General features: G+C 36.9%; 1 protein-coding gene across 1 annotated transcript in view; it reads left to right on the top strand.

Moving 5' to 3' along the window:
- Positions 1-24964, top strand: part of Mitf (transcription factor Mitf) — a 59469-nt gene that overhangs the window by 13143 nt on the left and 21362 nt on the right. Inside the window, 2 exon segments of the mRNA XM_070294953.1 lie at positions 5866-6073; positions 7355-7744. Coding sequence (XP_070151054.1) covers positions 5866-6073; positions 7355-7744 — 598 coding nt within the window.

Genomic DNA, 24964 nt, shown 5'->3' with positions numbered 1-24964 from the left:
GATACCCGAAATTAATGGAAATATTTGCAATACAAAATTCGATATCAATCTTTTATTTTCAAAGGATTCGTCTGTAGGATTGTTTTGATAAATCTGGCTCGCCATATATGTTGCTATCGAGCATGAATTGGTTTTTTTTTATTTTTTTTTTTTATTATTGTTCGATGTTGCCCTTTCCCTATTTTTATATCGTATTCCAAGTTTCTATGATATTATTTGGAGCACAAACGGTATGTGTGATGGTTGACAATATGCGCCGAGAGAAACGAACGCGTGCGATAAGAGACAAGATTGTGAGGAAAGACGGCTTACATGAATGACATATTGATACAAGTCGCAAATTGAAACTGTGCCTACTGGCGCAAGGTATTGGTCGCATAATATTTCAAAGGGGCACTCGTACCTTAACATCGTATTTCCATCTCGTTATTTTTTCTCTTCGCCTTATTTTTCGTTCCTTTTCTTTTGTTCCCGTCTTCTTTTCTCTCCTTCGTCTCGTTTCCGTTAAATTCGATTAAGTTTTCCCGGCAAGTTTCCATCGTTCCTCTGCTGAGGGTAAATCGTTTTCCGCTGCCTGCTTATTACGATTATGATTGTTATTATCAATCGACACTTTCGAGCTTTTCATAAACCCCACGAAACTTTTGTAGCTGGTGTTAGCGACGTTGAAGAACGCGAGAGGCAAAAGAAGAATTTATTTCAAGCCAGTTTGTTTCGCGGACGCGGGGTCGCTCGCCGATCTGTTATTAAATTCTACGCTGGGAGAACTTGAGGAGAGCTATGAAAGAATGCGAGGGTGGCGTGGCATTTAATATGACACCAAATGTATCTTACAAGAGTTTTTATCTCATCTTTATGTCGTACATTTCAATTCTATAGAGAACTTTGCAGACAGAAAGCTACAAAGTTTGTTTTCTTCTGCTTCAAATTTATAAATTTTATCGATCTTTACGCGCTTGTTTCATAAGCAATAAAAAATTTTTAAACTTAATAAACCGATACATTACTTGTATTAAAAATTATTTATAAATATTGAAAAATATTTCTGACTTTTTCAAAAATAAGATGTTGACAAGAGAATTTTTTACCATAATTCTATATCTTATAGGGACATGATAGAAACTCACACATATATATATATATATATATATATATATATATATATATATATTTACACTACGTTATCTTATTTATTGTAGTTTTGTCTTATTATAAATTCACTCATTAAGATTAATTTTCTCCGCTGGAATATCGAATATCGAAGTAAATGGCTGTTCGAATTTCACGATCGAGAACCCACCCGTGACTATAATCTCCGCTTCGATGATGAAATTCTGTGCACGTACAGCCCCGTTCGACCGAGAAGCCGACGTCTTAGTCGAAAGTGTACATTAATCTGACAAAGAAGCTGCTTTCCATATTATCGCGATTTATATCGACCATCTCATGGAGGAGCGTGCGGCTATATTTTCTCACTTAATTCATTTCGCGGGGATGAAGATAAAACTTTGGCGACAGCGAGCTACACCGATTTTCTTCGAGACTGATAACATTAATACCATCTACCTTTCACATCCTGTAATATCTGCTCGGCGATCCTTGCTCGGGCATTCTCAGTGGTATATTTTTTTCACTGAAACACAAAATGCGCATGATATATAAAAAAAGATAAATTATTATAAAAAAAGATTGACGTAGAACAAAATTATATAAAAAATACTATTATCATATTTATTTTATTTCAATTCACACGCACTCTCTTCCTCTCTCTCTCTCTCTCCCTCTCTCTCTCTCTCTCTCTCTCTCCCTCTCCCTCTTTAATAGACAGTTACACAAACTTTCATTTATTATAGCAGTTATAATTTCTAATATTGTAATAATTGTAATAAAATTCTCGCGTATTATAAATTATTTTTTTACATCTTATATATATATAATTACAAGATTAATATATAATTAATGATAAAATAATTCTTAATTTTTAATTAAAATAAATCTATTAATAACTTTTAAATTCTTTCTCTCGAGGATTCTTTTGCAGGAGAATTCTTCCTCGAATACTGCATATAGAGAGACAGTGAGTAAGAAGGAAGACCGGAGAGGGTTCGCGCGCATTTGCATGAAGCTACCATAAGCGATTTTCCGTCGCTCTTTATATAACCACTAAATTCAGTATTACGATCGCGCCCTCCTCTTTCTCCTTTCTCACTTTAGTCTGCTAAGCAGGACATGTATAAAAGTTCGCCGGCAAAAAGTGTGATACGTAGTATGGAGAGCGAAATTCGTGCGGGTATTGCGCGAGCGGACTCGTACGTGACCTTGGAGAATTAATGGTATCCAATGTAAAGTCGAAAATTATTTTCGACCGGCCAATATCCAATATCGTCGAGGTGAAATATACGAGTGCGCCGTAGTCACCTTCGATCCATTGACTGTTTATAAAAAGTCAAGCTTTTGCGGCCGAAACCTTTCGCGAACGTATTTGAAATCCATGCGATTGCATCGGTCCAGGCGATAACGAGAGTTATATCATGTATAATAATATTAAACAATATTTAAACAATATGTAAATTAATGTAATCCTTCGATTATCATGCACAGATTTACTATTATTGCTATTATCATCAGTTTCAAGATGACTAGTTAATAATTATTAGTAGAATATGTGAGATTGAGATATAATTAAATAACAGATATTAATTGTGTGAAATCAATCGATGAAAATATTTGATGTTTATTATTGAACTTCGTCAATTATGTGATAATAAAATTTCGACGAACAAATTATAATCGATCTCTGCAACTGCGAAAGTTTTCCCCCATGATTTTTAAGGTAATTAAATTTCTACTAAATGAAACTATCGTTTTTTTTAATTCGATCTTAACAAGAGTAATTTGGTTATATCGATTTTTAATGGCAAATTTCTTCTAGGAGCAATATTAATTTCCCTAATTAATGGCGTAACGGGCAAATAAAATTTGATATTCTAGCGTTGAAACAATACAAACAGCCGGAATCAAAGGTACACATTATCAAACTCACCGACGCTCAGTTTTCCCACCAAATATATCGATACAACAGTTTTATCAGAAAGGAATAAAAGTACCCAATTTCAACTTTAACCTTACCCGCAGAAAATTTTTCATCGCAAACTTTTCCAATCTTCTATCAGTATTTTCGTTCCGTTCTTTAATCGGTCATAAGTTTTCTAGTGAACTCAGCCGTCACTAGTAATACCTGATTTTTATTTCTAATTGTCATTCTCTTCTGGCGATATATTATAATTTTTTCAAATTTATTAAATATATTTTGAAAGATTTTTTATTTAATATATTAAAAAGAATTACTATAAACTTAATTTTAATAGCAATTATAATATACATATTATAAAATTAACGTCACTATAAAAATAAAAATATCTTTCTTTTCTGATATACCATATATATATATGTATCTATAATAGTAGTGAGAATGAAATTTACATCTTTTTTAAATATTGTGCCATACGATATAATATTTTAATGAAAATCTTAAATTGTAATTTTTAATTAATATTAGGAAAATTTAGTAAATATCACGATAAAAAAGTTAAAGCTTTAAAAACAAAAGTGTTAAGAAAGAGAGAGGCAAATCTGTTTCTTTTAGACGATAGAAAAATTCGTAAGACGTTTTAATGGTCTCCGGGAAAGCCGGTGTTCTGATTAAATCGCCTTTCACGAACCAGCCGGTACTACTATTATAAAAGTTGTAACAGCTTTATTACGGCCGCTCGACTGGAAACGGAAGAATTTTTAATTTCGTAATCGTACAAAGACGATGGCTTTTGAGTTTAAGACTTGAACGAATATTCAGCGTCCTTCTTTGTGGATGTGACATCGCTTCTGTTCCTCTATTGGCTACAAGATTGAATCTTGAATTCCAAAGTTTGATCATTTAGTTTTCTTAAACAGTTATTTCTTAAGTTTCGTTATCGATGCGTTTCTTTAATCCTTATCCCGAGACAATAATGAATCTGTCAAATTTCTTATAAATTTAAAGTAAAAAATTTCTATGGAAAATCAATTCAACGAGCAATAATGCAGAAGACGGTTGCAATGTCGCATCGTTGAATTTTTTAATTAGATCGGTTTCTAGACATCTCGCGGATTATATTCAGTAAATATGTGCAAGTATACCTTTTTTCTTATAATATTTTAACGATAAATAAAATTAATAAAAATACGAAGGTTATTAAATATTGTAATTGCGATAGATCGATAAAAAATATATTGACAGATTAAAATTAGTAAAGATTGAAGAAAAATTTGAAGAACTTCTCGTTATGCGAAACAAAGTGGATATATGATATGATAAGCGCGAAATATCGAAGAAGGAAGATCGTCTCGAAAGACGCTCGGGAAATAACGCTCGATCTCGAATTGCGCAATCTCTCTATTTTGGCTTTCTTATGGCCAGATCTTGGCTTTGTTCCCGAATTGGGAATGTCCTTCAGTCGGCAGCAAAACGGACATCTCTATGACATACATTTATTCTTAATGCTAATAGTGTGGGAGTGAAAAATGGTTTTATTCGCGCCATATTAATCATAAATGTTAAAATAAAGGCGATCGCACGATTCAACATGTACGTGAAATTTTGTTCGTTTTCCCTTCAAAGCTCAGAGAAAATTCTACTTATTTTACTGGCTTTCGATGTGCAGTAAATTATATGCTTTGAATTATACGGCCGTTTCGTTATACGCGAATTTGGGAGATTCCACGCGCTTTATCGCGCGAATCTTGCCGAACGCTGCCAAAACTCGGTAATATCATCACTTGAATTTACGTCCGAATCATGGCATCATTAATTCTCTAATATCATTTGGTAGAACGACTGAGGACGTCAATAAAGACAGCTTCTGTTTAGTTATTTCGTTTGAACAAATCAACCTCGAAGCACTATCATTTTGCGTAACGGGATGTTTATTAATGTACTAAATCTATCTTTCGTTTTATCTTCTTTGAAACATTCTTATATTTTATGATTACTGAATTATTATCGCAATCCATTATGTTAATGAGAAATTTATACTGATGAGAAATTTCATCAATAGTCAAATTTTGCTTTAATCAATGCTTAAATAATGCATAATTTTGCTTAATAATTATCCTATTTGAATAGTATTTCTTTCTTTGAAATCGTGGTTTAAAAGAATTTGCAAATTAATTGATATAATATATTTGTTTTTAGAGACTTGAGCATCATTTTTTTTTAAACGAGTCAACAGATTGACGTTTCTCGTCGTAACGTGACGTGTCACGAGTTAAAAATGGCGTGCCTATTATCCGCATTTATCCATTAATGACTTTTATGTATTTGATCGCCGCGAATCGTGCCGATTGATTTTACGGAGGTTTCTTCTCGTCTTCTCGTCGCGGATAAATAGTTCGATTCAATAGTGTTTGCGCTGCGAGATTAATTGGCTTTGCCTCGGACTTAGGACCCGACTTATTCGCTCAACTGGCAATGCTAAATATTCCCGCCTTTATCGGCAACAATCGCGCGGCTTCATAATTAATCGAGCTTCATTCCGCACGACTTGATGCAGCTTGTCATCTGATTTGACGGATGACTTACAACTTACAAAAATAACGGCAACGAAAATTTTTACTAAGAGGCTTATTTTTATTGAGAAATTTGTTTGCAAAACATTATTAAAAAAATATATATTAAAAAGCGAAAGAGAAAAATATTACTTTAATCAAACTTTTACTTCTTGATTAGCTTTAGTCTGCGTGTTAGCGCAAATATAAATGGCAAAAGTATCTATAGAGAAATCTCGAGATAAAGTCTTACGTGTAAAAAATATTGTGGCTTTTTTTCAGTCCACCGACTTTCAAAACAGCTACGCCGACATCACGCACGCAATTGAAGCTGCAACTGATGCGGGAGCAGCTGCAGGAGCAGGAGAGACGACAGGCGGAATTCCGGCAGAGCTTGCAGCAGCAGAGGCCAGCTGCCGCACCGCCTAGACCGGTGCCACCTACTTCGTTGCCCACTATCGGCGTCGATGTGCCACCGCAAGTATTACAAGTATGTGCTGCCATTGCTCGATTTACGCGATCCATGTTAAATTGCTCGCGCACGAGAATCAAATCATACAGTATTATGACATTGCCTCATACGAGAGATAATATATTAGACCATTATAATAAATTTGCAGCTAGTATATATTATATTATGTATTGCACGATTATTTGTTTTTTCTTTATGTGCAAATAATTATTATTAAATTTTATGTTTAATTATATAAAAATTATATACAATTTTTTTCCCATAATATTTATTGAATATATTTTAATCCTCTTTTGTCTGCTCTTTCTAACTTTCTTTCTTTAATTTTTTCTTTATACATATTTAATGTTAAGCAAAGTTTTGTATCAAACCTAGAGTTTGTGCTACATTTCGTACTAAGTACCAAAGTGCCCAAAGTCCAATGCGATGGTCTTCCCGATGGGTAGTATCTTGTTATCCAAGTACCGGGGGAGAAGTCAAACATCCGGTTACCGTCGTTTGCGTTTCCGTCGTTTAAAGCATTGTGCATATATATATATATGTATACGTACAGGAGGACGAGTTAAGATAACGATATCTTATAGTTTCGAGATTCTTGTAGTTTGCTGTATCGTAGTAAGGCGAGCCGAATTGTCGATAGCGTCGTTACTAGATCTATTCGGTACATCGTGTCTATATTGTTAAACGTCTCGAAATAATGTCAGGTTGTGAGAGAGGGCACGGAAAGTGACATAAGAGTCGTCGTACGGTTTATCTTGCAATTAGTTCCACGCGCAATATGGTCACTGTGGTCACGATGAATGACCGATAATGTCTTCATCACATAATGTTCATCGTAAAATGATATTTAAGATTGCAGAGACTTTATCTTTTTTTAAATACATAAATTACAATAATTCCAAAAAAATTTTTTTTTATAGTAACAAATCTTACAATATAATAATTTATAATTGATTCTCAATTTTATTTTCTGCTTATGTATGTTAACCGCGTCTCTGGATCCTGAATCTTTTAATCAATTTTTTCAAAATATTTAACTTAAAAATGTCGCATATCTTATGTGTGATAGTATATTTAAAATAACGTCGCGAGTTAGCAAACGTCAATTTAATTTTTCTTTCGTATTAAAATATTTTTAAAAAATATCAATTTTATTGAATAAAAACAAAATGAAATTGGCCAATCGGGGCGTTTATTTCTATCTCCAATTTCACCTAATTAAATTTGATTCTTAATTTGATTGTCCGCAACACAATTACAATATGATATATTTAAATTTAAATTCCCGAAAACCTGTAGGTGCGCACGCTGTTGGAGAACCCGACGCGTTATCATGTGGTGCAGAAGCAGAAGAACCAGGTGCGCCAGTACCTGCACGAGTCGTTTCGCGGAGGCGAGGGTGGCGGCGGCAATGCGGTTCTCGGCGGCAGCGCCGATAGCGAGGGCAACGGCAGGACGCCGGTCGACACCGGGCCACCGCCCGTCCCGATGGTGGTGCAAAGTGCACCGCCCGGCCCGCAGCTGCATCACCCGAAGCCGCAGCATCCACATCTCGCCTCGTACCCGCATGCCCCCGCGCTGCTGCCGCATCACCCCGGTAACTCTACGGTGGCCTCGGTGAGCCCGGACCCCGCCACCACCGGCACCATGTCCCCGGGTTTGTCCAGCGTCGCTACCAGCAACTCTGAGGTAAGTTTGTATGCGTATGTGTGTATGTAATATGCGCAGGGATAACATGAACGGTACAGCGCAGTATTTCTCATATCGGATAACGTGTGAAAATATTCAATTACTTTTTCTTTTCCTCGTTTAGAATTTTAATTGTGTAAGTTATAATATAAAGATTAAATTATATAAATAAGAATTTTTTTAAAGATTTTTTTAGATAAAAGCTAAAATTAATTAATTCAAATTATTTGACATCGAGTCAAATAAAAATTGAAACGCAATTGGAAAATTGTATTTATCTTATGTTGTTGTTGTTGTTGTTGTGAGAGTAAATTTAAAAATTTAAAAATGCCCGAATATATGTTCAATCGAGATGGCGCATTCGCATTGAGATGCGAGGAAAGCTATTTTTCTTTGTAAGTCATTCCCGTTCATTTTATCCAATCTAAGCGCGATTGAGTTTTCGATTGACGCTAACTGGTCTTATGTAATCCCGCATCGGTTATCCCGCATTCGCCGGCCGCGATGGATTCATTCTCTCTCGCTTGTTCAATAATTAATCACAGCTGCTTTCGACATCATCGATTCTTACGTAATCTCGCGAAATGCACATTCGCGCCATGAAAATAATTTCTCGACAAGACTCTATAACTCTCGCGTTTGCAGTTTTCTCTAACCCGGTTGCCGATACTCCCCATCATTCCTCGTCGTCGAACGAGGTACGAACGAGATATTGTTTCTTTTTTCTTTTCTTGCAGTCGTCTTAAAAGAATCCGCAAACGCGAGAGATCCGCGCATACATTTAGCACTGTACCAAAAGCACATTTCACGACGCTGCAACATTCAACGGCACGCACGCGGTGCTAATTGTCGCTTCGGCTTGCAAATCGATCTGCTTTGCGTCGCAAAGCAAATCCATAAGCGATCGCGAAGAGGAAACCACGAAAGTAGGTCCCTGAAAACATTTTGGTTCGTATTCTCATCACGAATTTAGCACCGTAGCTCTTCGATTACGAATCTTCGATGACACACCACGGTGTGCACAATATATTATTTTTATGGAACGAGGTATTTTTAACGTCAAATAGCGAACGAGAACGCGAGTATCTGCGCACTCGTTAACCACGTTTAAAGAAAACGTTTCCATTCGAAATGAAATTTTTTTTTTTTGCGGAATATAATTTAATTTGCTCATTATAGAAGTCTAATATTGCCATATTTAATATTATCATTATTTTTTCAATGCTATATTTTCGACATCGTATCTCGGTGATACAATGCATACTTTTAAATGATGATAGGTCAATTAAAAATTCGAAATTATTGATTTTATTTCTTATATTTGAAACAGCAAAGTCAGTGACGAATCAAATATATTAATATTATTAATATTGAATAAAAATAAATCTCTCCGTCTCTCAAAGCGTCAAACGCTCTCCATCACGGACGGGGAGAAAATTTACCGCTAAATTCTCGGCGCTCTGATTTTAAACCTTTGCTTGCACACAACGTAATATTTCATGGAAAACTTGGAATCAGCAAACTTTGACGCATCAAACGCGCGCCGAGAAGGTTCTTTGCGTCGCGTTCTTCTCAACTTGCGGTTAACGGAAAAAATTTTGTCGCGATTAATTCGTGCGACTTTCAGCAAAAAGAGTTATAAGACTTTTGACGTAAATATTATACATACATATTTGTGCAAGATTTACTTAATCCTTCTACATCGCAAGTTATAAGTAATAATACGAATAAGTCCTTGTGTGTTGCGTGCGTAGTACCCGGTATATGATGCGTACAAGAAACGAGCTGGTGGCTCGTTAACTCATCGTCTTTACGATCCCGGGGCTCTTAATAAAGCGAAATTGTTTTTGGTGACGATGATATACCATACATACAAACATACATATACACATACGCACGACACGCACGTGCACACCACATAACACGAGCGACCGCCTTTAAATTGATTCTTTGATCCGTCGTACCCGTGGTTGCTCACGTATACCGGGTGTCTCGACCAATACTCTCAATAAATATTTACATTTACACGTTTCCTGTTAATCCACGCGCGAGTTTTCCACTTGCGATTTTTTCTCACGTTGATTGAAGTCTTTCGCGCCGTGAACTTCGGACCTCGGAAATCAAACGAGTTCAGGCTATTTTCGTAGGAGGAAAAAACATGGAATAAAGTTGCGATTATTTACGTAGGACGTAGGATATTTGCATTAAAAACACAGTCCTTGAATGAAAAGGAATTTTTTTATGCAACGAAGCTACATAAACAAATTAATTTTTATAGACTGTAATATAATATATTATTGATTATATATTTCTTAAATTGAAAGTATGTAATATATGACAATAATATACAACATAATTAATTTAGTAAACAACATTCTCGAGCGATTATATTTGTTAATACATATCTATTATTATTTCAATCTTCTCGTCGGTTTTACTTCTCTCGATTCGCTTTCGAGAAATTTCGTCACACCTACATACTTAGATCGCAAATATAATTTTATTCAGTGACGGAAGTCTCGAGAAAAATAGCAGCGGGTTAATATTTGCGCTTCTTCAAACGGCTACGATCTCGTTCGTCAGCGACCATCCAGTAGCGGCTGGGTCTCCATTTTGAATAATGGATCAGACGCGCGCGTTTCGCGGGACAAAGTAGATATTTGCGGCATTCGCCGACAAGGGACAAAGTGCTTTTAGTCGAATACCCGCCTGTAGCAATTTGTGCGATGCATTCGTCGGCATATATCCCCGATTATTATGGATGGTCGGCGTCCTCGATACCGCGAGGATATTCAATATCTCTGGAGCTCTACAAGGTGGAATGAAATATTTCGTTTGGCGAGCGCACGATTACTTTCGACGTTTCTACGGTGCGTAGAGCCGTAGTATTGGCTAGTTTTATTTTAATGAGGTATTTTCAAAGGAACTATCATTCGTGTTCATAGTTTTTAAATATTCGTGATAACTTTTTAAATATTCGTGATAATATTCTTTTTCTATTACGAAAGGAATGTACAATCATAAATCTTGTTGTAAAGACGATATAAATCGAGAGCAAGTGCGGTCGCTTTTACTTTCGGTTCGTTCGATTGCGCCATCCGAGACAGATAGCACCGAGCAGCGATTTCTTCTGCTTTGATATTCGGCTCGCATCCGTGTACATGAAGAAATTCTGGTCTCTGTTGAATAGTCGTAAAAACAATCGTAAAAGAGACGACGCATTTAACATCTCTCGGTCGCGTTATCTTCGCGCATCTACAATTTTAACGATGCCTTTTGTTCGGGAAAGTATATTTGTGCAAGCATATTCGAATGGATTCTACTCTCGAGATTTTATCGCGTGTGAGGAATGATTTCGATGCGTGCGTCGCCGATATCGTGACCGTTTGAGCGCAATTAATCTTCGTTACACGGTTCGTGTATCGAGTGTGTGTTCGCTATTAATTTCTATCAAGGTTATTTTTGTAAAATTAAAGTTTTACGAACATCTAATGAATTTCTTACAACGATGAATACTATTTACTGCTCCAATTTCTGTAATATTTACATATAATTAACAGTGCTTCTGGAAACGGATAATTTTCCTGTTTCTTTTTTTTATCAAATTCTTAATGGTATTTTGAGCTTAGGATATCTTAGAATTGCAAAATCTTAGCAGTCGATGTGCCATGGGCTTAAATTTCATTGGCCTGATATATTCACAATATATGCAAATCTTAAGCTCTTAATACATCGTAGTTTGAATGGCTTAGGGTCTTAGTATGACCCCCGTATTTGCACCTGTTGCAATGCAGAAATATCATTTGTACGCTTGGCTTTTATATATAACATAAATTCGCCTAATATATATTCAACAAGATTCACCGTCCAAATTGTATAATTCGCAGCAAATTGCTAAATTAATTAATGCATTTTCGTTTCATATTAACATATACAAATTTTTATTTTTAAGGATCAAGTTTAAGGAAACAACGACAGAGTAAAATAAAAAATTATCTATGGTAATCTAACAGTAGTAATTAGAGTACTGATTATAGGGAAAATAATTTCAAAAATTTCTTTCTCTTTCTCTCTCTCGCACAAATAAGATTTCTCTAATCAGATTCTTAAAAAAAAAAATATATATAAATTTTATTTTAGATGAATCGAATTATATGAATTTATTTCAAGTAAAATATCAAGCTCTCCGCTTGATATTCCATTTCGTACACGGTCTATTTGGCCGGTTGTCGCGCGGGACAGCGAAGCTATTATCAATTTATAGATAAAATATGAATACACATTGCTGGACCCGGAATCGATCGGCATAAATCTTTCATTGCGATCGAAATACATTCTGGTTTTCATAGCGTCAAGCGCATCGTCGACGAAGGCGGCTCGGAACGAAGAATCATAAATTAGCGGCGGCGCGAACATTTAGGCTCCGTTATGTAATAGATATCCCCTCCCCGCGTTCGTCTCTCTCTCTCTCTCTCTCTCTCTCTCTCTCTACGCATCCGACAAACTCCATCTAAATATTCCCTACCGCCGTTCTTGCCTTCTGCAGTATTTCAGCCGATTACGTTGCTTGGGCGATTCTGGTTTAGTGACGTCGACAGATCGCGCTTACCAAATACGAGATCTGCTTCTGTAACCAAACCAAGTGTCTTGTATTTGTAACGCGAGCTCGGAATATGTAATGCCAGGTGAAAGAAAGAACCTAGATCTGTATTCGAATTTTTTTTTAGTGATTGTCTTACTGATTCATATATATCATAAACTCGATAAAGTAGAAATTCACACGTGATAGAAAGAGAGTGAGAAAGAAAGAAAGAGAAAGAGAGAAAGAAATATGTGCGATCATTGTTTCAATTTTCCTTCAAGTTTATTATTCTTTGCAAATTACATGAAATATGACAAATAATGCGTAGAGATTGTTCATTCTGCAAACATTGCATATTATATTTTAGAAAAATTGCAAATTTTGAATATTACACGAAAAATTTATTATATATATAGCTTTTATTATAATAAATTAATATATAAATTTGTCTATAATATAGTAAACAACATATACAATATCGATTACATCTTTCCGAATTATAAAAAGTATAATACGATGTAAACTGAAAATCTTTTTTTTTCGAGATCCATACGTTTACACGAGACATAGATAGAGTTGTCGTCAAATTTTCGTTAAGAGTTGCATATGTATTACATGCGACATGAAACGGATATCAATGTTTGTTCGTGTAATCTTCCTCTTGATGTCGATAATCAGTATTTGGATTTTACTTCTATGATCTTATCAAACCCCACTTTCCAGATTATGTGACGTAGGTATTTGACTTTTAAACCTCCGCTTTTTATTGTTATTATCTCATTTTATCATCTTTTTAACATACTTCATTTCATAAACCATATCTTGATAAGAATAGCGACATTACGGCGTATAAAACAAATAGAAGTTGTCGGGACGTTGCAATCTACACACGTAATAAAATCTCGTCCCTCCGCTACAAATGAAATTTATATTTGCTCTCACTTTAAAAATATCACTTTATTTGCGCGTACGAGAATTTTGAGTAGACAAAAATTAAAATATATTTCGGTCTCGGCCTGAAATTTAATGACCATATGATTTGCGCGATGTCTCGAATATAATAAACGTACGAGAGATAAGCGCATGTTATATAAGAATGACCGTAAAAATATTATCAACACCTGTTAACGCTGTTATTATCGCGCTTTCTTCCAATTATCTGCAGCTGAATCCTTTAGAAAATATTTTAAGAAAAGAATGACGCAGCAGAAACTAATAATTTACTGTATACACACATATAATTGTTTTGTTGAATAAAAATTTATTTATGCCGTTATTCATATAATAACTAATGTCATACGCCATCGTCTTATTTTCAATAACAAGTAGAGAATTTCTAGGTTCAAGTTATAAACAGTCATGATTCTAAGTAATTCTTACAATCATCGTAGATATAAAATAACATGTTATATCTCAATACTTTGACGTAACTACTGTGAGACATTTGAGACTTGTTTAGATCTCTATCGTCGTCTGTACCGACTATCTATTTTTCCTGTAGTTACGTAAGAAGAGATACAAAATCCCGCATATCGAGCTTTTATTCGATAAGACTAATTGAAATAATCCAAGTAACAGTAATTCCAATATAATTAGCTATTTAAAAAAAAAATATTACTCCAAAAGAAAGAGATCAATGAAAATTTGATGCATATTTAATTATAGTAATTTTTCAAGTATCGCCAAAAATACTAAAAAAAGAACGTTAGTAAGTCTTCGAGAAATCATTCTTTTATTATTTTTTATTTCGATAAATTCGATAGAAGTGAAAAGCGTTTCCATTTTTCTGCCGCAGTTCCTATAGAACGTTTTTTTTCCGTTTGCAAGCTTTATTTACGTAAAAAGAGAACACCATATATGTATACAACGAAAATCTATTTCGGCGACGCGAATCAAATTTCTAAAAACGATCGATTCGATTCACGGTACGCGATTGACGGCAACCTGTTGCGACGGCCGTCGGCGGTCGAATGAGCGGCGAGCGCGTGGCGCGCGAGCCGAGGGCGGCCGAGCGTTGACGGAAACGGCCGAGCGGTTGACGCGCGAACGAAGCGCTGCCGGTCAGACTGGCTATGTTCAGAGCACGAGTACGTCGTCGCGTCGCGAGGTGTGTGTTGTTTGTTGCTCCTGGTGGGCGCGCAATCGTGCGCGCCGCTGCGTTCTATTGTCCTCCGAGAGGTGTGTTTCGCGCGATTGTTGACCAGTCCGGCCATTTAGCTCCGTCTACGTACATACGTCGTCGTGACTCACGCCAAGCGAGCGAGTTTTACGCGGCCTTCGAACCGCGCGCGCTCTCTTTCGCCGGCACGTTTTGCTCGCGACGCCACCGCCTCCCGCGTCGCGCGTATCAATTGTTCTATAACGAACGCACGAACGGGGTGCGCAGGGTACCGTGTATTGCGACGACGCGCACGTCGCCGGTCGCGTGTGTATTTGCCAGCGAAGAATTATATAGATTATAGATCAATCGGAGTGCGTCGTTTTTCTCGCGAACTTTAGTCGAAGGATTTATTTTGCTTCTCCCCTTCCTCCCGGACTGTGTGTGTCTGTGTTTTTGTACGAGAAGGACGCGACTTTTGAAACGTGGATTATAGCGAGCGATTGATTACATTTCCAACGCGCACGTTATGCCGTAAAGTCGCGTCGTCAAGGACACCTCGTGCTTTCGTTCCAGACTTTTATGATTGTGCGCATCGGAAACGAGGAGGTAATAAACTGTCGATCTCTTTTATCACTAACTTCGTTAAGGACCGCTAATAAAGCGTCGGATCTTTGATGGTAATTGTCGAAGAAGGATGAGATTGATCGCGTCAGAGGAAAGTCCACGAATATAAAACTTGAGACTTTGTTCTTCGAACGTGTAGTGCCGCTTGAAAAGGACGAGTGAAAGCATTTACAAGGCGTGGCGTTTCACAAAATTTCACGGCAGATTTATTTGTTTCAATACGCGATCGCGGAATTACACAGGTACATATCGAGAGATAAAAAACTCGATTCACATCAAAGACGGTATAAACGTAAAACGTCACAGCCTTGGGAACGTTGGATAACTGTAATACTGATAGATTCGATCAGTGGATTTTCTCTCTCTCTCTCTCGTCGTTTTCAACAACGCAAGGATTTCCTCGAGAGTTTTCCTCGCGTGACCTCGCACCTTGTCCTTGCCAACTCATCGGAGTATAAACAGCACCGAGTAGCGACAAAAATATACATATGTCTCATTGCACTTTCCGCGAAACGAGAAAAAGAATCTATCGGCTTGAAAATTTATATAATTCGAAGAGATTTATATAATTCTATGTTCTTAAAAATTGCGGAGACGTGTTGAAAAATTTTCATTTATAATCGAATTGTTTTCGAGATATAATCGAACGTCTCGTGATGTGTATATTTCTCTTTTTATATTTATATATTATAAAGTATATTAATTGTTAGAACTGCCAAATATTTGTAACTCAAATTATCGAATCTTATCGAAGATTCAAATTATTCGAGATTTCGAAAAAGAGAAAAGAACACTCAATGATCTTCAATGTTACTGTAATTTTGATTAGAATTCTTTATCGGAATCTTTTCGTCTCTGTGTTATCTTGTCGTTTTAAAACGTCACAATAGAAAAGAACGACACGCTTTAGATTTAGGTTACCCGTATCATCGAACAATATCGTTCTCGAATAAACGTGTTGCGGATTAAGAGGTGGGTGGCGGGTGTTATCTGGTAGCCGCGACCTTGAGCCAGAACTCTTGAGCTCGTAGGTGAAACGCAGTTGGAATCGATAAACGCGCAAAGCGAGCGAACGATCGAGGAAAATGTGCTTCTCCTTGTCGTCGTCGGCGCGGCCGTGTCGTCCATCCTGATGAAAGTGTCATCGATCGACCCAATTGCGATTGTCTCTCCGACGAAGCAGACGCCCGGAGCGAGGAAAGGAGACGACGGACGACACGGATGACGTCGCGCCCAGAGAGAAACGCGCGGAATAAGAAGAAACGCGAGATTCAACCAAGTACGACAACGATACGGTTTCGTTATCTAACTGCCGGCGCGCTGATTAGGCAAGCGTTTCAAGAGCATCGTAGTGACTTGCCGACAATCATCGCAGAAGAAGCATCGTCTTGGAACGACGTGTCTCAATTTCGCTTGGCTAGAAAAACCGTGTGACGGATTGAAAAGCGGATATTTCGGAGCGATTGTTTCGACATTCTCGACATTGTTGACATGTCTGATTGTTGACAGTTGAACGTGTGTGTCAATTGAAAAAGAGAATTATAATGAGTGATGGAAGCGTCAAAAGTATCGTTTGGGATCAGAATGGCAGCGTGTATCAAATTCGTCGATCGCACAAGAAAAGTTAACAAAAAAAATTAATGATTCGGAAAAATTGGATATCCTGCAAGCTTCAAGATCTTCGATACATCAAGATATTGTTATCTGATCGCTCATACTGATTAAATGAGTGTCTTTCGAGATACTGCGATCGTTCGATTATCGCTGGAACGGAATCAGTGAATTGCGTGTTAATCGTAATAAAAATAATTATTTAGCGATCGTTTAGTATTCCTTTCTTTCGAAATTCTAGAGTTTGCCGTATATTTTTTCTTGCATCGAGCGATCACATCTCCTTTATAGACTATCGAATATCCAGATGCTTCGGAAAATTCTTTTTCGCGCGAGACGACTCGCGTTGTATCGATCGGGGCTTAATTTAATATTTAAATCGATTAAAACAACGAACATGGACTATTTCGATGCGATTGCCACGGTGTGTTCGCTCGATTGATCGAAATCGGAGATCGACCGGCGAACATCGTGCGCGCGCCAGCAGCATCCCCGGAGCTGGTGCATCGATAATACTCGGAAAGAAATCGACTGGAAGTGACAGATTTGCGAGAAGCACGTGTCGTTGTCAACGGTCGCCGCTGCATCATGCCGGTGTTTAACATTATCACGCGGAGATGTAAGGTGAGTGAAGTGAGTTAGAGATTATCCGCCGCCCTCCCTCCCCCTCCTCCTCCCCTTCGTTTCGCGTGCTGATCTCAGAGATAATCAAATATTATATAATCACGCATTTTCGGTCTTCATCGCGACGATGTGGATAAATATCATTTTTAGATTATATTCAGTAATGATCGACAAACAAAAACGGGTACGGCCAGCTCTTGCGAAAAACATTTACTTTAGACGATCTTTTTTTTTTTTTCCTCATTGACTTTTTAATCTCTCGTCAAGGTTGAAAAATTCGTAAAAATGGCTGTTGAGTTCAACATTGAATATCTTGAGGTACGAAGCTTTCAAGGTAATCGTTAATATTCAAGATACAGGAGACGAATGGTATTACATAAATACTATTTAACTTTCATTTTGACTGATGTGTATCATTCGTTTTCTTTATCGGTCCGAAAGCGATCAATTCAGCATACCGCATTACCGCTCTGTAAGTGCCATGTTGAAAACTACATTTTGTCTTAATCGGGTCGTAACTTTCGTTTTCACGACGACGATGCATGCACGTGGAGCGTGCACGTCATTACCGTGCAAGCGGCACGAAGAGTTAACAGGTTGTTTCGACCGTGCGCGATAATCACGTCGCGTTCTTCGCGTTCCGCGATTTCCACTCGAGCGACGAAGAATTTTTCTTCCAATGTGATCTCGATTTCGTATTTAATGATAAGATACAGCGTATCACAGATAAACATTATTTTTTTCTCGCTGCAATTTCTGTCATTAACGTTACAGTTTTTTCAATCAACCTTAATTAATTACGCGCTTATTTTCAAAGTTCCACCGTAACAGCAGAATTCGCGCTGTATGTCTTTAAATTATTTTGCATATAAAATTAATCGAATATTTTATTTTTATATTTAAAAGGTTGAGTATTGTACTAGCTATTATAAATAGACAAGAATAATATACGTGGTGAGCGTATTAGTTTGAATTTCTTTTGCTTTGAGAATAATCGTGTGTGTGTGTGCGTGTGTGTGTGTGTATACAATGGAAAAAAATATTATATAATCTGAAAATGATTTTAAATTGACTTTTTATTAATTTTATGATTATATTTTGAAAATTAAGTTGCAATAATTTATAAGTGTTTTTTTAATTTGCAAACGATATATTGGGAATTTTTTTTTTCTGCAAATTTTGTTACAGGATAATTTTATAATTTATACTAATTTTTTCTGAGTAATTGAATACTAATCGAAGTCAATGTTCGCAAATATTCGAGCTTTAGGCATGATGAAGTTCGGCTTTGTGCTCGACAAACAATTACTAGCGGTCTGTTTACATTTCGATCGAGTGACAGGGGCATAGTTGATCGGTAGATTAATCGTTATATCAATGGCATATTTTGACATGCCAATCTACGAGATGTCACGTATATCTTTTTCTTCCTATCTACGCGAATTGTCACGTATAATACTGATAATCTGTCAGTTGAAAGCATTCTTTTCGCGATATATGTTTCGACACGTAAGTACAGTGATCGAAACTGTCAATTTTGACAAAAATAACAATGAGACATCGTAAAATGCAAAAAAATTTGACGCGTTATTACGGATGTAAGATTAGCTTCTTGTCACGATGTTATTTGCCTCTAGCAATTTGAAAAAAATCCATAATATATATTTACACACACATACATATCTTTTTTTTTAATAATGATATATACTTTTCAACAATAAAAGTTTCGGCAATCATAGTTCTATACATATATAAGATATCATTGTTTTTGTTTTGACATTTATTAATCAATACATATACATATATCTAACGATTAGGAAACAATACGGAATAACACAGTTATCTCTCGTATTTCCGTTCGAAAATAATCACACGCACACTCACGGATTAATAATCTACATCCGGCCTGTCTCGCAGTGGGAATTCATGAATCGTCGTAGAATGAATCGTCGAATTCCGACGATTTGATGGAGAGGAAATTCCGACACACGCGTATGCATCGGTAGCGCGTCAACGTGAGAAGAAGAGGGAGAGAGAGAGAGAGAGAGAAAAAGGATGCGTTCCCTTTCGGATGCACCGGATGCGAGCTGGTCGGCCATCGTGTTCACGTAATCCGCATCCGATGAACATCGTAACGATACGCTGCGGTCAGGATAATGATATAATGCACGCGAAATCCTCGAATCGGTCTTCAAACTGACATAACATTAGAGACGTCGCACGCACACATATACGCTCGATCCACGAAGAAGACGCGACGTTACATGTGTCCTCAAATAAAGCGTCGGCGATGTAGCCTCGTTACGTAACGCAGCGCGATAATCACAATAATTAGGTTGACGCTTCGAGATAAAAAGGTAGCGTTCTGTGTACTTGCGGATGCGCGTTCGCATATACGCGATGATAAGTACGTACCTCGCGTAATTTCTTGATGATAATTTTCATATAGATACAAGATATATTTCATTATTCTGTCGAGAGAGCACAGATATAAAAGACCAAAAAATTATCCGCCATTAAAATGGATAATAAGGTATTTCGCTTCGTTTAACTCTAATTGAATTTTATTTTAATACGTTATCTATGTTTAAGATTTGCTTATAATTTAAAATTGAAAATTAAGAGCGCTGTAAGTAGATATTTATAAACGCGTAAATTTGGAAAGAAAAAAGAATGGTGTGCGCCATATACGTGCGATATCTACATCATTTCTTAAATACTTTATAACGCTCAATTATGCGATACACATCATTGTAAACGTACGAATAAAACGTTGCGATTCGAGTTCGCTTCTGCCACGGACGAGTCGGCGGTATCAAATGTCAAATTATGCGTAATTTCGCTCATTGCAGCGTGCACGGCGCACACGCGACATTCAAGAATGAGGCCTCGCCTTGAGGTATCACTTGGTACTTGGTGCCAGTTGATTGGATGCGCATTACAGACCGAGTATCTCTTTTCTGACAATAACTCTTTAGGGTAGTAATATAAACGTAAGCTGGAAAGAAACGAAGCCCGCGAATATCTTGCGAATTCTGTTGTATCGCACGTCTACCAGATTACGCGGCCATGTTTTGCATAAACGCATCACATTTTATTATGCTTTTTCGTAGATAGGAAAATAAATTTTTCTACCTTGACTAGAATAGAAAATTAAACAGATTGAAAGCATCATCGTTCTACTCGCAATACAGATTCAATCTACGAAAAAATTGTAGTATTATTTTATATTTATTAGCACATGTAAAGGTTGTTTTTTTTTTTTTTTTTTTTTTTCAAACTTGATATATAACAGAATCATTATACAGATGGTTTTGCAATATTTTTAAAAACATTCGTAAGGAGTTTTAAAAATAATGATATATAAAAATGATAAATAAATAAATTTCTTATTGCGATTCAATTTTATTTATGTCTTTATCTTTACGCACATATTTTATACGCAATATTAAATCGCTAAGCGTCTCTCCGTAATACCTTATAATGAATAAAATTTTCATAATTTCATAAGCAGAGATAAATATATCTGAATAACAATGCAGAGTGCCAAGGAGAGTAAGTGTAAAGTAAGTGACTTAGCAGCGAAATACGAGATGCTTGCAACGGCGGTGTCGTAATATCGCGCGAGGGAAATATACGGAGGAGATTAATCAAAAGCGGTAGATTCCTGAAAGTGTGAACGGTATAATGTTCTCGCCGCGGGAAGAAGCGCAGATAACCGGTGATGTTTCCACATTTGTACCGGCAATCTTGCTCCGATACCGTCTATCTACGCGCTTATACGAGTCCGTGCGGTAACGCGTTCGTAACGTTGGTAACGCCTGGCCGCGAATTGATATTCGGAATTAACGTGAGCATTTATGGCGAAGGAGAAGGCGCTTTGACGATGACGTATTACGGAAATTACGCGCGATCGATTCGATAGCGACGAAGCGGGTAATATTACGCCGGACGTAGTGAAATGTATCGCACTCACATATTGTGCTCGCTCCAAGATTGATGACTAGTAAATTTCAACGCATTTCTCACGTTGCACCTCTCATAACTCGAGAGCACCGCCCCGGGTCCGTCACGAGAGGAAATCTTAGAATAACATAACTTTTTTTACTCTTATTTTTTATCACACGCTGAATTTTATTTAAATTTTATAATGTGAACACGAAATGCGTAATGTTGATTGTATTTAATAAGAAATTTAAGATGATATTTTTTTACCACGCTGCATGTCAGTATTATCCTTGATTTTTTTATTTCCTAAAATTTCCGCGTTAATATTAAATTTCCCCACGTGCCTCGATTTCGTGCGATTTCGACGGAAGACGCATTGCGGACGAGACGATCTTGCGAGATAAATAGAGGTGCGGGGGAGGTCGGGTAGTTGGCGCGTATCCATCTTGAGGCAATGTAGATAACCGGCAATGCTCCTAATTTGCATCGTCGACCTTGCTGATATGCCGCCCATCTCCAAGATCACGTATAACGCGACCGACGTCTACCTTATTCAATATAACCGCCTGTTTCGTTATGTAAAATTATGCCGAGATAAAGTAAGGAGTATCTTTTATGCGCCGGTGCTAGCCTTCATCTCGAAATCGCATCGAACGTCGGAAACGAGCGGATTTTTACGAGCGCAGCGTATAGGAGAAAGAAGCGTATACTTGACGGGCATACTAACTGCTGTTGCCACGGGATGAAATATCGTATATCTGTATTGCCTTATCACGCGAGAGAAACCTTACCAGCCTTTATTTCGTAAAGATCAGCGTTATGTCTCGTTTTTTACACCGTCATCACTATATTTCAAGATGTTTACGTTAGGTAGCAATTCGGCCATCGCTGTGTAATTTTGTCCTGCTCTAGTAGCTTTAAAAATTTAGACAATATCCCGATGCGCCCATTATTTTTAAAGAAAATAGCGGCGTAAGTCGGTAAAACAAAAATTTATAGCAACTTATAGCAAATTTTTCTCTTTACAGAGAACATATATAAAAAGACTGCGGAATGGTTGGATTTTACATATTAGATTTTTTTTTTTTTTTTTTTTTTTTTTTTGAAAAATAGATACACATAAAACACCGCTGTTTTATCCAGCCATTCATTCATTTCTAACATGTTCGTTAAAAGAGAAAGAAAGAATGGATTGTAAAATGTCATTCGGTAAACGCGAAACGTATTCCGAAGGATAACGCGTCTTAAGTGCTCCATCGTTGTTTATCCATGCATTTGAGTTTCTTCGAGATGCGCGAAATCGAGGTATCGCGTGCCGCTAATGCATTGCAATATTTCAGAAATGCCCCCGAGAATTCAAATCCCCCTCCCCGCGTTCGAACGCGAGACATCGCGAACGGAGAGAAGAAAAATGCATTTCACGAAAATGTAATTATAGTGACTGCCGTCCTTGCCGGTGCAGCTGCCAATTCGTTGTGGGCGTTGAATATTGTGTATTGTTCATTGCCAACGTGACTCGTCGCTTATTACTTAATGTTACACACCAATGAGCGCTGATTACGATTTGCCGAGTGAAATTTTCATCGCGTATTATAACATGTGTTATTAAGCGCTTAGCGCTTCGGCTTGATACGGATTTATGCTCTCCCTAGCTTAACACAGTGGATGCAAAATAATGTTGAATGAGACGTTCTACACAATGTTGAAATAAACACGTTGGCTATATACAGTATACATTTGAATGTATCGAAGTATAAAAAAAATTATTGGCTTTTTAAATTCTAAAATCTATATTTTGCGTGAATAGATAAAATATTAAAGTCGAAATATTTTCAATCGAAAGTAATAATTATGTTTATTTTTTTGCATGTAAATTTATTTTGGCCTAATGTAACGCACGGCTTTTGAAAGTAACCGTGCAGGTTGTTCAAATTACGGGAGGTAATCGCAAAAGAGCCGTGTTTTTTCCTTCGCCATTTCGCGTGGTCCATTTGAGATCGAAATAAACATGTTGTAGCCATGGAGGATATGCAAATTTGCAAGAATTTGCGTGCGCGTGTCTTGATGAGCGTATTTCCTGTGTTTACCTCGCGATTCGTGATGATATCGCGCTATACAGCCGGAAAAGAGTGCGTAATAGTTAACACGAAACACGCGTACCGGAACACACACACACACACACATATATACGAGGGTGCGATAAATATTCAATTTTCCGATCGTATTGATTACGTGTACTTCCGCGTACGCAGATTAGCCGTTCTCTCGGTTTATCGCAACGAACAATGCTGTTATCATCAGAACTCATTGCCAGGAGTGTAATCGGGCGCGCAGGAAATGTCGGAATCAAGTACATCGATCTCTCACGTCGCGATCTTTTCGATTTTTTGCGATCATACGTGCGAGCGATTTTTAATTTGATAAAATTCTAAGATAATAAAAATGAAGATAAGAAAAACTAATCTCAACAATATTACTAAATTCTTGCGGATTTAATTGCATTTGCAGAAAAAAATATATAATGATGTTTGAATATCTTCTTTTTTGAATCTGGCGTTAGAATCGTAATTTGGTAGTCGAGTGGTCGATCGTTAATCCGGGTAAGTAGGGTAAGTAGGTGTCAACGTGGAGAGACTGCGTTTCACGATAATGATGCTGCGTCACGTACGTGACGTATGTAAGTGATACTAATGAGCGCATTACTATGTCGCGTCGCTGATCGACGTGGTGTGAAAATTGTTTAATTACATACATATATAACGGCGTATTGACAAGTGTGTTGCCGAAAACTGCGAAAATTATTATATTGTTCGCACTGCGGGCGACATGTATTGTTATTATCGAGATAGATATTAATGTAAAATATAATTATACGGACGCACTGTCGCACAAATCTGATATGAAATCCGTTTCAGACTGACGTAATTACACTCAACGCGACGTATTACATGCCTCGATACATTAAAATGAAAATTTTCGAAATTTCAAAATGTTAAGAATTAACAATGCGATTACAGTGATGAAATTTTCATTTACGAAAAGGTGGACTTTAAATTATCAAAGAGATACACACAACTAGAGAAATTGACTTGTATACATGTATTATCCAATGATAAAACGGTAAGCATCGTTGAATGTGACAAGAAAGGTTTTATTTTTCATATCGGATGACATTAATGACATCAATGCAGCAGGTGTCGAAGCTGTTACTTAACGCGATATTAATTCTTTACATTACACACGATGCAGCGCGTCCATATTGATACGAATTTTTGCGACGAAGTCGTTAATGCGGAATTCTATTGAATACGGGCGTCTTGACGAACCATAAACTCGTTTTCTGAAGCGTGGAGGGGTATGAATAATGGTTACCGAACGTGCCGCGTATACGAATTTGCATAACATCGCCGTTACACGTTTGTAACGTACAATATGCATATAAAAAATGTTTTCATTTACATAGATGGGAGTACACATTTTATGAAATGCGGTGGGCAAGGAAAAATGGGCGCTTTTATCTTTCTGCTCATAAAGATTGGTCGCTATACGTTCGATCAAACATCTGCGATAAACACGAGTGAGTTTAAAAAAAAAACATGATTTATTTCACCGTATATGTTACATATACGATTTTCATTATTATCTATAATTCGCTTTTGTTATTTAAATATGTTAACAAGTTCATAATCCAAGTATACCCTTCTCTTCTCCTTAACATATAATTTATCAT

The sequence above is a fragment of the Polyergus mexicanus genome, unplaced genomic scaffold (genome assembly GCF_030449975.1).
Source record: "Polyergus mexicanus isolate NDT 795.1 unplaced genomic scaffold, iyPolMexi1.0 SCAF_4, whole genome shotgun sequence".
NCBI lineage: Eukaryota > Metazoa > Arthropoda > Insecta > Hymenoptera > Formicidae > Polyergus > Polyergus mexicanus.
Note: the sequence above shows the minus strand (reverse complement) of the source record. Positions and strands in the feature narration are given on the sequence as shown.